The sequence below is a fragment of the Chaetodon auriga genome, chromosome 18 (assembly GCF_051107435.1).
Source record: "Chaetodon auriga isolate fChaAug3 chromosome 18, fChaAug3.hap1, whole genome shotgun sequence".
NCBI lineage: Eukaryota > Metazoa > Chordata > Actinopteri > Chaetodontiformes > Chaetodontidae > Chaetodon > Chaetodon auriga.
The window spans coordinates 19,268,871-19,286,459 of record NC_135091.1 but is presented as its reverse complement, the minus strand read 5'-3'; the positions used below and the strand labels follow the sequence as shown (position 1 = coordinate 19,286,459).

Here is a 17,589-nt window from a genome sequence, read left to right as displayed (position 1 = left end):
TGCGGAATGTAGTGTTGAAATTCTGCGCGCGTGCGCAGTACATATGCCTTGCTCAATGTTTTTGTTGTAGCTGGCTTGCTGCTGGTAAGATTAGCCAAATCAAAATGGAAACGACAGGGTTAGCAGTTAGTGTTGTCGTTCTTCTTTTTTCTTCAGTAACGTGCACAGAGTCGCCGCCTAGGCAACTGAATACGGTAGGACCCAAAGTGGCAAATGTTAGGTTAGCAACATTTGCTAACCTAGTGATGTTGATGTTAGCATGGTGTTAGCTTAACTTACTGATCGTCTAGCGTCAGGAATACCATGACTGGCAGACATTGTGGTAACGTATATTTGTGTTTTCATTTCCTTTTATTTTATATCTGATTGTTGATTTCCTCAGGAAAACATCCTGATTAACGTGACAGCAGGGAGATTGGCTGATACACAGTTACAGGATTCCAACAACTTGCAGGTATAGTTACAATATAAGCCAACTGAGATGGGTGTTTTTTAGAGCATGCGGAAATCGACCAATCAACTAAACCAAAGCGTTGTTATCCCTTCTTTCAGATTAATTTAAACATATCAGTGGGCGATGAGCAGGTGCTGGTCAATGACATCCCCGTAGAGCTGTCAGGAGTCACCAGGTTCAACTGTCAAGCACTTCTCTGTGAGTGTTCCTCACGTCCTTTGGACGTTCACCACTGATGATTAATCCAAGTACTAAACCACTGTTAAACACAAACCAGAAGAAAGTACTCATCTAAACCACGTGAAAGTACATTTTTCACCTGTTAAAAGTCCATTATTCTTGTTACTAAGTGTGCAGATTTGATGGGGTCTTTTTCCTTTCTCCATATCAATGCATTATGTTGTAAGTGATATGTTAAAGTGTTCAGTTACAAACACCTAATAATGACAGTAATTGTTTGTGTGACCCTAATGAACACCTCCTAACCCTCCAGTTTATGTTTCTGTTGAACATATTTTGTTCCTCTTTCTCCTGAGTTTTTTCAACAGAGCATATCTTTATCACACACAGCCCCTGCTATCCATACAAGGTGGTAACTGTAATGTCAGAAAGGATAAAGTACCCGTCACAAGCAATCTGAGTCTCATGTGATGCCTTCAAGTGATCAAATGTATTCTGTTTACAATGAGACGAAATTGGCAAAAACAGCAAATATTTGCCCTTTTACTTGATATATGACCTGATGTTTAATTGATTATCAAAAAGATCTTCTGCAGATGTTTAAATGTTCATTCATCAGTTGATTAATTGAAATCGCATCCCTAAAGGTTAAAACAAACTGTTGGAGAAATGTCATAAGCTCATAATTTGTTTGATAAAATGATTGGTATTTTTCCAGTAGACAGCATAAATGGAAGCAGTGACTTTGAATCTGGGGACTTGGTGTCCACTGTCACCCGGGTGATGGTGAGCCAGAACCGGCTATACAGCGACTCAGAGGAGGTGGTGGCCCTGCAGGTGTTCAGTGAAGTGATAGAGATGGAGGGCAAGGAGGTAAATATCTCTCTGGAATCTCTCTTATGGGTCTCTTATTGGCCTTGATGTCAAATCTTAATACTGTGAATGAGTCTGCGTTGAACACAAAACAATAAAGGCAGAGCATTCCCACATACACTGCAGATGTAAAGAAAGAAGTGGGACATTCTGTGTGTGTATTTTGAGGCTACTCCCATCTGATTCCCTTTAGTAAACGTTGACCATAATAGTTGGAGAGAATAAACCCACAGAACCCTGTTTGTCCTCTCTGGGGAATACCTGAAAACGTACAACCCTTACCAGTAATATTAACTCTTTTCCAAAAATGATGATAACCCGTCTGTATCAGTGTTTTTGAATGAGTTGTTACATGTTAAAAATTTGTATAATTAATGGAAAAGTTTGGGGTCCTGTATTAGATTTTATGGAAGAAACTTCCAGCTGCAGAGAAGGTGTGTGGAAAAATGTAAACAGCATTAAAAAGGCTTCCAAGCGTCCTGCCCTCCACAAAGGAAGCTCCAGGATCCACATTCTCTGTCATTTAAACATGTCACTGATCAGTTAAAGCGTTCTGAATCAATGCATGAAGATGGTAGCCGACGTCATCCTTAACGTTTGACTTAACTTGACTGTTACATTTCATTCTGCAGGCCTTTTTATCACAGAACTGATGAAATGAAGTATTACCCTGTGGACAACATCAGTTAGAACAGCAGTATCTGGATATGGTTTCACACCATTTGGGTTTGTGTCATTTAGGTCCAGCAGCCTGACATGTGTGAGGTGAAAATACTGATGAGCCCAGATTTCCAGAAACTGGCTCAGTTTACCAACATCTACCCCATCAGACACAGTGAGATTTTCAGGGTTCCCAGGGAGAACGATGTTGTTGTCACAGATCCACCAAATCCTAGAAAAGGTATGAAAACATGATACTTTGTCTGATCCTACTTATTGTGCAGATACTTGATATCAGTGAAATTTAGCATATATTCTTATTGTTTCCCCCTTTTTTCAGATGAAGAGCAGCTGATCTCCCAGACCACCAGCCAGTATCCCCTGAAGCACACAGAGACCACCCAGGAGGAGATTGCAGCCCCAGGAAAGCTCCCAGAGACCCCCCTGCGTATGGACCCCGACCTGCTGTATGATGTCAGATACGATGATGAGTTTGATGACAGAGACCTGAGTCAGCGGGATCAGATTCAGATGGAAACTCCACCCAAAGAACTGATGTCATCTTACTCTGTAAGCCAAGAGTGATGCTCGATCTGGTTGATGACATACAGTATGTTCCGCCTCAGAGGTGTCTCACAGTTTCAGCAGGAATGGTTTCAGTGGTAGGTGAGGCTTGTTACGCCGGAGGAAGAGGATGATGCACCGATATGGTTTTCTTAAACCATCAGCATCCAATATTTATCCAGTCCAGCACTGGCTAGTACTGATACTCCATTGTAAAACCAAAACAGGTTAGAAATTGTAGATATGCCTTTATTAAAGACACACTGTCTATGATTGTCATAACTCACGGTAGTGCCCCAAATTTCCTTTAAAAATGCAAGAAATTCCAGTTCAACAATTGGCCAAATTTTGGCAGAAAAAAACAATATTTTAATACAATATTGCTTCTGAAGTTGATTCCGGTGGTCATGCCTGTTGTATGTATTGACCGCTTTCACATTTACACTGAATCAAAGATGTGCACACAGCATTGGTTTCTATAAATACAGCAACTTCCTGGAAACAGCTGAAATCACTTTTAAGATGTCATGTGTGTTAACTCGTCCTTGCATTTCCAAACTGTTTTTACTGCAGGCCACATTTTGACAGACATCTGTCAGCTCCAGCTCGCTAACATGACACATGAAATGCAATTAACATTTTCCAGGTATTAGTTTTGGGATTTATGACAGCGACTCTGTGACTCTGGTGTCTGTTCTTGTCGTCACATGTGCACATCTCCCAGCGTGGCTCAGAAACCCCTCTGTAATACATGATACTAGTAGAGCCTTTTACCAGCAGGACATGCTCATGTCTCCATGTCCCTCCTCTCTTCAGGCCATGTGTCAGTGGGTGGAGGAAGTGAGGGAGCGTCTCAGGCGCTTCAGCTCAGAGTCACTGCCTCTGTTCTTCCTGGTCATGTGGGTGGTGGTGATCGGCGTTGTCGGATCAGCGGTCATCGTCAAGATCCTGGACATCTTCTTCCCAACTTGTGAACACAAGTGAGTTTGTTTCATGGAGTTTGGGAGTGAACAAATAACCTGCTGGAATATCCATAAAGTGTATTCGACCAGCTGACCGCTCGGCACTGATTGTCTTCACAATGCTAACCTTATTCACCCTCTTCTTTCACAGGCACATTTTTCACCTAAACCCTGAAACTCTACTGCCGGAGGAGGAGAAGCACACTCTGCTGGAGAACATAGAAATAGAAGCAGAGGATGAAGAGAAGAAACCTTGAATCGGGATTGACTTGGCCAGCTCCTTCACTTTCAGTTTGTTCTTATTTGTTTTGTAACCTTGGTTTCTGTGTTTGGTTTTCAGCATGGCCCGTTTTTCGCTAGCTTATATTCAGATTTGTGAACCGTTAAGTTTTGTTTTCATTTCTGTTTACCCTTTAAGCGCATTAGCCATGGAACATAAGATGGTTCAGAGCCATCAAATTGACCAAACTGAATTTGTTGGTTTGATGCTAGCTCACGTGAATCCCTCAGATTTAGTCACATGATAACAAAGGAAAAGGCAGAGAGTGATTCATAGTGCTGAGCTGTGAAGGCACTGAGCTGTTTCAGGTTGGAGTATTGGTAAGCTAGCAGTGGGTTTACCAGCATCTGTGCAATCAGCTCATCATCTGCACAGAAAATCGAACTCTTCGCGTCTGTGATGAGTCAGATAGAGTTTATGGAAAGCCACTTTTGTTAAGTCGCAAACGACTGCACTTTGTTGCTTGATTTCTCAAGTAACTAGCTCGGTAAAAAGTTACTTTTTACTAGAAATGACCTAATTGTGTACTTTACCCACTTCCAAACCATGCGCATATTTGTCACCGTTAGTGTTTAAAATGTAATTCAAGTAGCAAATGTCATATCTATACACAGGTATTTCCTAGTTTCAGAGTTTATTCTTGACCTCGGAAACATAACAGACAAAACAATATCTCACCTTCGTAACTGCTCTTCATGGAGATCATATGATATGCTCGAAAGCTTGGAAGTTTAAAGCTCAGCTTGTAAAGGAATAATTTGACAATCTGGGAAAAGAGCTCATCCATTTTGTTGACAAGATTTAGATGAGATTGATTCCACTCGTGTCGGCAGCTGTTTAGCTTAGCCTGACATAAAGACTGGAAAGAGGGGAAACAGCTCGATGTTATAAGTCGTTTCATCTGAATAAAAACCCAATTGTAAAAATCTCTAAGACCTAGAGGCTTGTCTTATCATAAGGTTGCCAGGCAACCAGCAGAGCATCCAGGAAGTCAGTGCTTTGTCCTTTCATCCAACTCTGGCAAAGAAAGAATATAAGCACATTTCCTAACTTGTTGAACTATTAGCATTGAGGGCACTCCACCTACTGATGAAGATCACACAGTACAATCAAAAACTTCAGAATAGCTACTAAATAGATGTCGAGGTGAGATTGTTTTGTTAAGGTTTTGTTTGTTTCTTTTGCTGCTGTATGTTGTCACCAAAACCTAGCAACACAGTAGAATAGACAGAGGCTTAGGAAATCAGATACGAGTACTGTAGGTTTCACAGCTGGATATGAACAAATGGGGCATTTTGGGGGGGTTGCATCTTTGTGTTCACTGAAAAGACTTTATCAATGTGTCAGCTCTGTACAGGTCACACTTTTTTTTCTTTTTTTTTTAACTGTACCCCAATGCTAAAAAAAACTTGTGAAGAAAGCTCTAAGGAACAAATGCCCAATAGTAAGTTTCTAAAATGTATTTATTTAACATGAAGCAGGCAGTGTCTCCTGTCTGTCGTCCTTTAAGTGAAGACAAGATGAATACTGAAGCCATGATCTCTGAGTCTGAAGTCACATATACAGTAGCTCAGATGAAGCAATAATCTAAAAAGCAAATAACTAAAAAAGAAAGATGCAGGTCACTGTGGAAAATGTTATAACAAACCTTGTGTCTGCACATTATTGACAATTGTTGTCCCACCACACCTAAACTCTGAATGTCACCATTGAAAAAACACCTCCCTTCGAGGCCTGCTTCCCACTATTGAGGACCATATATTGATTGTCTTTCTTCACAGTGCCTCTGTGACTATTTTTCAGACTCAATCACTAAAGGGGGTGGGGGTGGGGGGGGGTTATAATTTATTTTCTTTGATTGATTTTGTGTGTGGTTTACTGTTACTAATGATGGAGAATGTAAGTGAGGATGCTCAGATTGTCTATGCACTCTAAATGTATAAGACAAACTACTGCTGTGACTGGACTGATGTAAAATACACTGTGTGCACAAGACAGGACCACAAATTCGACGTGGAAGTTAAAGGAAAGAATCTGCACTTAGTCTTGAATTTTGGTGTGAAAAATGAACTTCGACCTGCATGGATGTTCCCTTTTTTATTTTCTTCTGTGGTAAATCTCAATTTTTTTTTGGCAAAAATGACTGAAATGACTAACCTTCTGAGTATCACTTCCAGTCTTTCACGAGGCTGCGTGTGAGGGACCAAGCAGGCGGACACGAGGCGGGTTATTGGTCAAAAAAGTGGGTTTAATTTATCCAGATCTCAGCAAGAGTTTCAACATGGTTTTAGTGTCATTTTAAGATTGTCATGCTTTCTAAAACACCCTTAAAACATGAGCTTGTGTACCTCAGAGCAGCTGAGGTCGGGATTTTGTCTCCCTGGGGTTCAGTTAATCTACAGAATGCATGATGTACTGCGATAGCAAAAGGTGCATGAGTAGTGTAGCTAGTGAATGCAGTTTGCTGTTCCATCAGCAAGTTATACATTAAAACTAGGAAGCTGCATGATGACTCAAAACAGCTCAACTTGTATTTGGATCAGCCTCAAATTCCAAATTGATGAACTCAATACAACAAAGTGCTGTAGATGACGCTAAATTAGCCTGTAAGGCAAACAGTGTGTCAGGCATGAAGTCAGACGTGTTGCTGAATAAAACAACAAAAATCTATTTTAATTTGCTCCTTGTTTAAATGACGGTAGACCAATGTATTACTATTTTGAGACATTTGTGCACATAAAATGTATGACTTACAGCTGGACTGTGTATTTGGGTCTAAAATCCTGCTGATTAAATGCTTTCCTTATGACCATCAAGGTTTCGTCCTGTCTGATTATTGTGGTCGTGCAGGCTGAGAGAGAACACTGTGAACACTCGCTGCTTTGTTTTCAGATATCTGATGACGGAGCAGAAAACCTCAGTAAGAACAGTCTGTAATCTGGAGTGAGCTCACACAGCGTTACTCAGGCATGCAGAGCTTCCACTGGGACATCTGATTCAAGGACCAGTTTTCAAGCTCTTTTTCGACTGATGTTTGGCCTGCGGGGGAAAGAAAGTGCTTTTCTCCCAAATTCTATGTGCTTCCTTCTGGTCGACTGGCTTTCTTGTTTGTCTCCAGGCATGATGCATGTAAACACTGAAACCCACATAAGGGTGTTTGAATATTGGACAAAAAGGAACAAGTGCCCTCTGACATTTTCAAACACTCACAGTTCAACTGGGCGGAAATGAAATCAGCATTTTCTACTAAAAATTGTTTTGCATTAAAAATATCTGCATCTCCATGCTCTTAGACTTCAATCTTCAAATGCAGATGATTTCAGCCAGTTTGGGTCCGTGCTCACTCAGTAATCCTGTCATTTTTATGAGTACAGATTCATTGTATGTGTACACATACAAGGAATTTGGCTCCAGTTTTCCATTGCTCTTAATGAGAAATCGGCTACTACATAAATATATATATATATATATCAATGAATACATTTAGCATTTATGCATTTAATATAATTGAGATTTACTTATGGTGACAAGCTACCAACATAGTCACAAAACTGAAATTATCAACACTGCCATCTGTGGTTTAACAGTCCAGCCAGTTAGATTTGAAAGTGAATGTTTCAGCACGTTCTCAAAGTGTCGTAGTTTTGACCTCAGCAGACATATTGCTTAGTAAATAAACATACATGTAAGACAATTTTAATACCTATTATCATTATCTTTATTTATAGAAATATCATGTTAGTGTTATGTTCATAAGAATATAGACCTTCAAAAATGTGAAAGAACCACATGGTTCCAAGCAAAATCAAGTGCATTAAAAAAAACAAAAACAAAAATGATTGACGTTACAACACTTGGCAAGGCAAAGCAGCAGTAAACATCTCTGGAAATGAAGTGTACTGTCAGCGTGCTGCAGGAAGCATTGTGTTCTCAGATTTGTCAGTTTTTCTAACAGCTACAGTTGATTCAGTCTTTCAAGTTGATCATGTTTGACGATTTTAGAATCGTCAAACATGTAAAGAATGTCAGAATTTCTCTACCTTTGTAGATTAAGAAGTTTGCATAACCTTAACATAACGCACAATAAGAAGCGGTGCCATATTTCAAGTGCACATATTTGCCTAAAGCAACAAACCTACTTCATTTCCTCAATATGACCTGAATGATTGAGAAAAATACACAGCCACACCCTGACACACACACACAGCCCATTCGAAAACTCACAAATTTCCTATGACTCAGTCTCACTGTTACACATTCAGACACGGACAGCTCAGGCGCAGGTGTCTTTCAGCAGGACCCAAACTCTTCAATCCACTTTTCATACTTCTCCAGGTCAGCTGCAGACACAGATTTAGACACTTTCTTCAGGGCGGACTCAAAGTCCTCCATGGTGGTGGGCATGTGCATCTCGTCCCGGGAAATGTTGCGGATCTCCTCTGGTGTGAGGCCCTCGATCCTTCGCCTCATGGCCATCAGAGAGGCGTCCCTGCAGCATCACACAACAACAGTTTCCTTTTAACAGTTCTAGCAGAGGTACACTGACTATCAATGATCCAATCTACATCATTACTCAGATTTCTACAATAATCCTTTCAGCCTTCACTGTTAATTGTGCTCTTCTGAAATCTTTGAGTGACTTTACTGCCAAAAATAGAATTAATCACTTTTTAATCCACACATTTATCATTTCTTTTTCAACATGTGGCCCCATTTAAGATTTGCCGAACAATTTTGACTTTTGCACAGTTCATTACAAAAAACCCGTATGAAGAAAATTCAATACAAATGATACAAGACACACATAGCACATAACCTTAATTAGGAACCGTAAATGTAACAAATTTGTAAATGTATTCGACCACCTTGCTATAAATTTCTTTCTAAAGGACTTTGACTCTGGTTACAGCTGCTCAATAACCACATAACAATGACACAGATCATATTCTGTGTGTATAAGTGGTTTAATCTCCTTTTCAAATAGAAGCGGCTGTAAAGATCTGCACTGGTGGTGCTGGAAAACAGCAGAGATGGCTGACCTGCACACGTTGGTTATGTCGGCTCCTGAGTAACCCTCCAACTGCTCTGCAATCTTGTCCAAGTCCACGTCGCTGGCTAGCTCCAGCTCCTTCAAGTTGATCCTAAGAAGCTCCACCCGCCCTTTGGCTGTCAACATAAATGCAACAGTGAGTGGAGCAGGCAGGAAGCTATTCTTTCTGCCCACAGCCTATAGTAGCTCCCACATATACAGTGCCACAAAAGAGAGTGTAAACCCCTTGGAATTACCTGGTTTTCTGCTTTGTTTGCTTGTTTGTTTTTTTTTTTTCTGGCTTTTGCTTTTATTTGATAGAGTGACAGAGTGGCAATGACATGCAGCAAAGGGCCACAGGTCAGAATCAAACCTGCTTGTTCATTGTTGTGACTTAAAGAAGATCTGAGCATATTTTAAGACAAATTCATAAATAAATGCAAGTGATTTCAAAAGTCTCACTCTCTTTTTCTTATTAATGTACACCAAGCAGGGAACACGCATAAAGGGTTCTACTCAGGACTGGCTGAACGCCCAACCGGAAACAACACAGGCAGCTGCTCTTGGGTCCTTCAAGATCCAAGTTCACTGCTTGTCATTTACTTTGTGGTGATACTTTAATTGTGAATTCATCTAGGGATATGCATCACTAAAGCACACATTAACTGTACTGATAAGGACATGCATTATAATCTGATCTTGAGGGCCCATGTCAAAACCTAGCTTTATGCTTTAGAGCTGATGACTCTAAATTGCTGATGGGATGAACGGTTGCATTTCTCTATGTACCATCCACCACCCTCTGATTGACTGGTGGCTGGTCCAAGGTGTACCCCACCTCTTACCCAATGTCAGATGGGAATGACTTGAGCCCCCTACAACCCTCCAAAGGTAGCCAATAATTACAACAAAACAGTCAGTATTCCAGCATAAAATTACTGGTTGTTTCCTGTTGCCAAATGTCAAATCTGAGCCTTTGTCAAGCAACAAAGAAATGACTGTACTTGAAGGCAGGGGGATGTAGATCCTCTTCTCCAGCCGTCTTCTCAGAGCCTCATCGATGTCCCATGGGAAGTTGGTGGCAGCCAGCACCATCACCATCTTGGATGGGTCATCATTTTCTGATGCTCCACCAACACCTACACAAAAACAACAGTAACAGAAGAAGCCTCTGAAAAATTAAATCTGGGCTTTCTTGCAGTTAAAATAGTTTAGATATATCTGTAACCCCAATTCCAAAATAGTTGGGACACTGTGTAAACTGTTGGTAACAGGTGATAGTATCATGATTGGGTATGAAAGGGGCATCCTTGAAAGGCTCATGTTCTGGTAATTGTGTGTTAAAAAGCCCAAAGTCGATCGTTGTCTTTCTGGGAGTTTATTCTTACGTCTGCAGACGGACTCCTCCTTGAGTCGAGTGAGACAGCAGGAAGAGAGCCCAGAACAGGGAAAGTTGTCAGGTTATATACAATAGATTATCTTGTAAATAGGATGACATTACCATCAGAACAATGTCAGCACAATAGGCACGTCATAATGTGTTGTTCAGTCAGGACAATGATCAATCAGCAGCTTTGATCATGCAGGATGTTCCCTTAATCAGTAGATGAGTACATACGTGGTGTCATGGGAAGCAGATGAACACATACACAAACCTAATCAAATGACGTAGTTAATCATTTGGCTTTAAGGTAGTGAATGCTTACGACTGAGTGAAGAGAAGGTGAAATTATTTGGTTCACGATTGAGGAACAGACAAGATGAATAACAAGAAATCCCATTACACTCAGTCGTCCACAAGCAAGGATGGAGAGAGGTTCACCACTTTGTGAACACATGATTGTATGAAGGGGATTACTACATGGACTCAGGAACACTTTAAAAACTGTTTTTGTAAAATTGTGCAGAAAACAAATGTTGGCTTGTTTCAGCAGTTTTAGGCTGATAAATGGTTTAACAACAACAACAAAAACATTCCTAACAGCACATATGAGACTTGGTAAATACAATTCTGGTTGTGTCATTGTCAGTATACCATCCATCTGCACCAGTAGCTCTGCCTTGACTCTCCGGCTGGCCTCATGTTCTTCTGAGGTCCCTCTGCGGCTGCACATGGAGTCTATTTCATCAATGAAGATCGTAGTGGGGGCGTAAAAACGTGCCTGTACAAGAGCACATGCAATGAATGAGTCCAAGGGAAACCTCATTTGCTCTGCTCAACACTTAACAAGGTAGTGCTATAAGGTACAATGCATTTATCACAAACACTGCTTGATATTTACATAAATAACATTAAATCTAATATGTCTGCCAGTGTGACAGAGTCTATATCAACATATAAATTTATGATGTAAGCTCACTGTTACAATCTTTAATTTAAAAAAAAAGGTGCACTGGGCAATTTTTGACCACTAGAGGGCAGGAAGATTCACAGGAAAACAGACCTGACATACCATCAACTTGTAAGGTAATGGCTTTATAATACAGTTTATGTAAGCCAGAAAACCAAATCAATAAGCTAAAAGCTGTGCAAGTCACAGTTGTCATGTGTGATTTTATTACTGCAGTTTGTGGTACAAAAGCAGCAGACAAGAGCAAGAGGTAGAAACAAACATGGCTGTACGTCCCGATACTCGACTACAATCAAAAGTGTGGAAATACTTTACCGGAGCAAACACAGATTTGTTTGAACAATCAATTTCTACACAATGCCATATGAAGTAAACAGAATTTAAGGTGTTTAGAGAGGGAAAGACTCCCTGCAAGAGGGCAGTCAATTTGTTACTGCAGTCAAACCAGATCTCCAGTTCAGACAAGCTGGCTGGTGGTTTAGTCCAATCAGATCATGGCTCGTTTGTTAAGCCTGTCAGTTAACCCTTTACTGATTGTATCGAGACTTTTGTGACAGGAACTGATCGTTGTTTTAGTTATCATCTACACCAATCACATATTTTAAGTCTTACCATTTCAAACAGAAGGCGAACTAGCTTCTCAGATTCCCCTCTGTACTTGGAGGTGAGTGTAGACGAGGAGACGTTGAAGAATGTGGTTCGGCACTCGGTAGCAACTGCTTTGGCCAAAAGTGTTTTACCCGTACCTGGAGGTCCCACCATAAGCACTCCCTAAAGTGAAAAAAAAATGAAAATGGTTTCTGCACATTGATAGTAGCAATACATATTACAAAACTAAATGAAACCCAAAATGTTTTGAATCGGCACCTTCCACGGCCTCCGTATGCCTTTGAAAAATGCTGGCATCCACATCGGTAACACAACCGCTTCCTTCAGGAGTTTCTTTGCATCTTCCAAGTCTGCAATGTTGTCCCTAAAGAAAAAGGTTAGACAGACACAGAGAACTATGATTCTTGGAAGTAAGAGTCTGTGCCTTGAAATATGTGCTTCTATCATAATTAGTGTCTTTCTTTTAGCAATACTTTGAAAGGACGATGAAATCAGAACAGCTGTCCAAATAGCAGCCCTTGCTGTATTATTCTAGACAATGTAAGGCTGAAGAATTTGAAAAAAATATCAGTCTCAAGTGGTTATATATTAACAGATAATTCTAAAAATTTGGATTCAAATTTTTTCCTAAATAAGAAAAAAAGGGACAATCCATCATATTTTGAAATTGTCTTGTTTGTTATCTTGAACACTCAGTATAGCAGTGCTTCTGGGATGCACTGAACCTATCTGATAACAAAGGCTGGAAGCAGAAGTGAGCTGCTGAGACAGTACACAGTTACATTATCCAAAATCACATGTAAGATTCTTCATGAGTGCTCCAGCTGTGATGAACACAAACTGATGACCACGTACCATTTAACATTTGGATTCTGAGATATAATATCTCTCTCCAGAGCTTCCACAAGGTCTTTGTCATAACCTGTCCCATCAAACTTTTTCACTTCTTTCTCCTGGACATCTGCTTTGTTCTGGAAGGCAAACAAAACACATAATTACTTTTCCCTGTTCTCTGAATGTAACCCATGTGACACAAAACTGGAATTACAGGCTAGGCATGGATGTAGGTAAACATGCACCATGTGGATGCTGTTTAATCAACAATGCAAATAGTTGTGTCTGAATTATGTAATGTTATGAGGGAGAAGGTGGTATGTTGATCACCTTATCATCCTTTGCTTTGCCAGCGGCCTCCTTCACCTCCTTCGCCTCTTTCAACTCCTTCCTTTCTTTGCCCTTGGAGGGTTTGCTTCTGTCCCCATTGGCCCCTCGAGGTGAGTGCCTCTGCTGCGCCCTCACAGCCACACTCAGGCGGTTGTTGGGAGGTTTGCTGTCCTTATACGGGTTAGAAGGCCGCCTGATGGGACAGGGAGAATGTCTGTGAAAGGAGAAGAGAAAGATGGAACTATTAACAACCCTCAGCCTTTCAAGCTATGCCTTTTTATCATTATAAAAACGACTATATGATCCATACCTGAACATTAATAAGTGATGTAATTAGATTTGGACTGGATTAAAAATCTGCCTGTCGCGTATTTATTGAAGCATTATCAATCTAAATGCTAAATAATAAAGCACCATAAATAACTGAATAAATTACTTGTCAACGTGTACGCATGTCCTGTGCCTATCAAATAAATCATCAATACATTCTTAGAAATCCCCTGGAGGCCACACATAGTGTACGAGACACATCATCATGAGTGAAAATGCTCCTCAAGTATGTTAATGCAACCAGACTTGCATGTGAAAAAAAACAAAACCAACAAAAACGTGGCGGTCTGAGGTTTACAGGCCACCTTCCTAGAGGGCAGAGCTGGAACAAAACAGGCTCACAACAGGGACTCAAGTTTGCTAATCTCAATCATATGACTACATCGGGCTATTGTTGGCAGACCAACAGTTTATACAACCCATGATCACAGAACTGTGTACTGCAAATGTGAACAGTGAACTACATTGAACAAAAATATAAACGCAACACTTTTGTTTTTGCTCAAATTTTTCATGAGCTGAACTCAAAGATCTAAAACATTTTCTATATACACAAAAGACCATTCTCTCTCAAATATTGTTCACAAATCTGTGTAAATCTGTGTTAGTGAGCACTTCTCCTTTGCCGAGATAATCCATCCCACCTCACAGGTGTGGCATATCAAGATGCTGATTAGACAGCATGATTATTACACAGGTGTGCCTGAGGCTGGCCACAATAAAAGGCCACTCTGAAATGTGCAGTTTTGCTTTATTGGGGGGGGTCAGAAAACCTGTCAGTATCTGGTGAGACCACCATTTGCCTCACGCAGTGCAACACATCTCCTTTGCATAGAGTTGATCAGGTTGTTGGTTGTGGCCTGTGGAATGTTGGTCCACTCTTCTTCAATGGCTGTGCGAAGTTGCTGGATATTGGCAGGAACTGGAACACTCTATCATATACGCTGATCCAGAGCATCCCAAACATGCTCAATGGGTGACATGTCCAGTGAGTATGCTGGCCATGCAAGAACTGGGATGTTTTCAGCTTCCAGGAATTGTGTACAGATCCTTGCAACATCAATAAAATGCACCTGGGTTCGTTGTCCATAACATACGCCTGCCCATGCCACAACCCCACTGCCACCATGGGCCGCTCGATCCACAACGTTGACATCAGCAAACCGCTCACCCACACGACGCCACACACGCTGTCTGCCATCCGCCCTGAACAGTGAAAACCGGGATTCATCCGTGAAGAGAACACCTCTCCAACATGCTAGACTCCATCGAATGTGAGCAATTTGCCCACTCAAGTCGGTTATGACGATGAACTGCAGTCAGGTCGAGACCCTGATGAGGACGACGAGCATCCAGATGAGCTTCCCTGAGACGGTTTCTGCAGAAATTCTTTGGTTATGCAAACCGATTGTTGCAGCAGCTGTCCGGGTGGCTGGTCTCAGACGATCTTGGAGGTGAACATGCTGGATGTGGTTACACATGCGGTTGAGAGGCCGGTTGGATATACTGCCAAATTGTCTGAAACACCTTTGAAGACGGCTTATGGTAGAGAAATGAACATTCAATTCAAGGGCAACAGCTCTGGTGGGCATTTCTGCAGTCAGCATGCCAATTGCATGCTCCCTCAAAACTTGCGACATCTGTGGTATTGTGCTGTGTGATAAAACTGTTTTAGATCTTTGAATTCAGCTCATGAAAAATGCGAGCAAAAACAAAAGTGTTGCATTTATATTTTTGTTCAGTGCAGACTTACATTTTATTTGATTTTAATTTTACTTGAGCAATGAATGAGAACATTGAAAATGAACAGTCGAATGTAAATAACCCACTGCCATACCTCTGCTCCATGTGCACAGGCCTTATTTCACAGTCATCATGGTTACTGGGTTTAGCAGGCGTCGTGTCCAACTGAAAGTTCTCCAGAGTTGACATTACGTCCTGAACTTGTCGATTCTCTTCACTAATTTCTTGCCATAACTGAGACACAAACACAGATAAACATCAGAGAAGCCAGTACTCTTCACTTACAAGATCTGTGAAGTTTTATTTGAAGCGTTTTTAATGCCATATTTACCTGCTGCCACCTCTGCTGAAAGCTGCTGTCCCGCATGGTGTACACATATTTTTTTATTTGTTCTAGCAGTCCATTATAGAGAACGCTGGCCGAGCTGTAGTTTCCCAGCAGAGCGTATTCACGGGCCAGCTTCACGTTCTCACTGATCTCTCGTAGACTCATGGTGCTGTGGAAAACACAGACAGCGAGTGAGCGCACAAAGCTTTGCTGCAGATATCTTGTCATTGTAGGGATGATAGTTACAACTGGCAAACATTCGACTTTTTTGCCACAGTGGAAATAGAGTGTTTGTTATACAGGCAGCTCTAAAGTACAGTGTAAGCTCTGAAGCACAGACTGGAGAGCCGTCAGTTCATCCTGCCAGGGGAACACATAGCAACAGTATGACAGTATTTCGGGCAATTTTGGTACAGCATTTCGAAGACATGTATGTAGTTTTAAGACATTTATTAGCATTCACTGAAATATAAACTTAACAGAGTGGCTACACTTCTTCGGTCTAACTTCTTGTTCCATGAATTAGCCGGAGCCTCGCCCAACTGAAACTGTGGCAAAATGCGACACACGTACAAGATGGTAGCGCTCCAGAAATGTGAAAAGTAGCCTCTCTGTTTGTGTTTGGGAAAACATAATAACGTTAGTTGTCAGGCAATGTAACTATTTACAGTACGTTACACGGTATGTGTTGAGTTTTACTGTCAACATCTGTCACTTTGTATTTGGAGCACCGGGTGGTTTGTTTCCCCTCTCTCGTGCAGACAAAAAGTGTAAAAGCACGAACGACATTATCTTTACAAGACTTCACAAACTGCGATAGACAGACAAATCTGGCTTACAATGAGTCAGAATTCTTACTCAAAACTGATAGGAATTGGACTTACATTCAACTTTTCAGGTGAACACTGACTTCTCACACTGGCTGTAGTGACGAGTTCCGCTGTGTCAGTTCAAAGCAAGTAGCGCCGGCTGCGGCTCGCGGGAAGGCGGAGTCGGACAGCCCAGCCCTGCCCACACCAAACCCGTGCTTCGTTCAAAAAAGTGGAAATTTCGGAAGATTGTTATTATTGTTCAAAACTTGCTGCATTTAATACACCCGGAAACTGTAGGATTAGGGCGAGCTCTTTTAAACACAGAAAAATATTGTCATGAATAAAAACTGAATGGAAAAACGGTAATTGTATCAAACAAAAAAAGAAAGAAATTGATATTTTGGAATAAAAATACATTATTAATTGCCTTTGTCTGTCTCTCTCACTGTTATTTATTTATTTTTTTTAACACTGGGCAAATTGAATTTTAACTTCTGGAAACATAGGTCATAAGTCATGGATAAAACTAAAACATATTTAATTTACTGGTTTAGACAAAAATCAAATCCATCTGGGTATTTTATTCATGCACTTTGGACATTGAATTGTGATGTGTTATTCCCAGGAATTGTTTGTTATTCACAGTAGAAAGTTTTAGATCCTTCATTTAAGTACAAATACCATTACTAAAGTGTAAAAATCCACTGTTATAAGTCAGGTCCTGTATGAAAGATGTTGCATAAGTAAAAGTATGGAAGTACAATCAGGAAATGTTCTAGTTAAGTATTAAAAGAAATCAATGTGGAGAAATATCCCCCGTGACTGACTGTTATATATTATCTCATTAGATTGTTATTAGTCATGCATTCATGTAAAGTAGGATTTAACTGCTGTAACTGGTTGAAGTGGAGCTCATTTTGAACTATTTTGCAAAGACTGTAACTAAAGATTATTCTAACTCCACACTGGCAGCATTCGTGACCAAAAGTATTGGGGTGTCTGTTCGTCCGTCTGTACATATGGACATATTGCTGTCGTGACGTGATATCTCAGGAACCGTGGGAAGGAATTTCTTGAAATTTAGTTTAAATGTTCATTTGGATTCATTCAATTTTTGTGGTGAAAGCTCACAAAAATAGACAATGCTAGAAGTGTGGACACACACAAACATTTATGAAAATAAATAATGGCCAACAAAATAAAGCATTCACACATTAATTGTGATAACATTTCAAAAGAATGTCTAATAA

The 17,589-nt window shown here is 40.6% G+C and overlaps 2 protein-coding genes across 3 annotated transcripts; one reads left to right on the top strand and one right to left on the bottom strand.

Moving 5' to 3' along the window:
* The first annotated feature begins 25 nt into the window (after positions 1 to 25).
* ginm1 (glycoprotein integral membrane 1) lies at positions 26 to 6,789 on the top strand. 2 transcript variants are annotated; one of them, XM_076755898.1, is made up of 8 exons: positions 26 to 194; positions 383 to 454; positions 553 to 652; positions 1,356 to 1,507; positions 2,249 to 2,408; positions 2,508 to 2,737; positions 3,548 to 3,711; positions 3,845 to 6,789. In XM_076755898.1, the coding sequence occupies exons 1-8, from the start codon at positions 105 to 107 to the stop codon at positions 3,948 to 3,950; spliced, it is 1,074 nt and encodes a 357-aa protein (XP_076612013.1). In that variant the 5' UTR covers positions 26 to 104; the 3' UTR covers positions 3,951 to 6,789. The 2 variants fall into 2 exon arrangements, with proteins under 2 accessions (XP_076612013.1, XP_076612014.1); XM_076755899.1 differs by having other exon boundaries at positions 90 to 194; positions 1,353 to 1,507.
* Positions 6,790 to 7,664: 875 nt separating this feature from the next.
* Positions 7,665 to 16,471, bottom strand: katna1 (katanin p60 (ATPase containing) subunit A 1). The gene is made up of 11 exons (XM_076756344.1): positions 16,412 to 16,471; positions 15,531 to 15,696; positions 15,294 to 15,433; positions 13,127 to 13,340; positions 12,818 to 12,933; positions 12,221 to 12,326; positions 11,966 to 12,124; positions 11,038 to 11,164; positions 10,007 to 10,141; positions 9,013 to 9,139; positions 7,665 to 8,462 (listed from the first exon to the last, which is right to left on the bottom strand). Exons 2-11 carry the CDS (start codon positions 15,690 to 15,692, stop codon positions 8,264 to 8,266), a joined length of 1,485 nt encoding a protein of 494 aa, XP_076612459.1. The 5' UTR covers positions 15,693 to 15,696; positions 16,412 to 16,471; the 3' UTR covers positions 7,665 to 8,263.
* Between the last annotated feature and the right edge of the window lie 1,118 nt (positions 16,472 to 17,589).

Excerpts from the sequence above, each read along its gene's own strand:
- katna1 (XM_076756344.1), bottom strand. The coding sequence starts at position 15,692 with ATGAGTCTACGAGAGATCAGTGAGAACGTGAAGCTGGCCCGTGAATAC. Across the intron at positions 12,327-12,817 it reads CAGAATCCAAATGTTAAATG|GGACAACATTGCAGACTTGG; the intron begins GTACGTGGTCAT and ends CTTTTTCTTTAG. Across the intron at positions 11,165-11,965 it reads TTCGCCTTCTGTTTGAAATG|GCACGTTTTTACGCCCCCAC; the intron begins GTAAGACTTAAA and ends GCTCTTGTACAG.
- ginm1 (XM_076755899.1), top strand. The coding sequence starts at position 105 with ATGGAAACGACAGGGTTAGCAGTTAGTGTTGTCGTTCTTCTTTTTTCT. Across the intron at positions 455-552 it reads AGGATTCCAACAACTTGCAG|ATTAATTTAAACATATCAGT; the intron begins GTATAGTTACAA and ends CCCTTCTTTCAG. Across the intron at positions 1,508-2,248 it reads TAGAGATGGAGGGCAAGGAG|GTCCAGCAGCCTGACATGTG; the intron begins GTAAATATCTCT and ends TGTGTCATTTAG.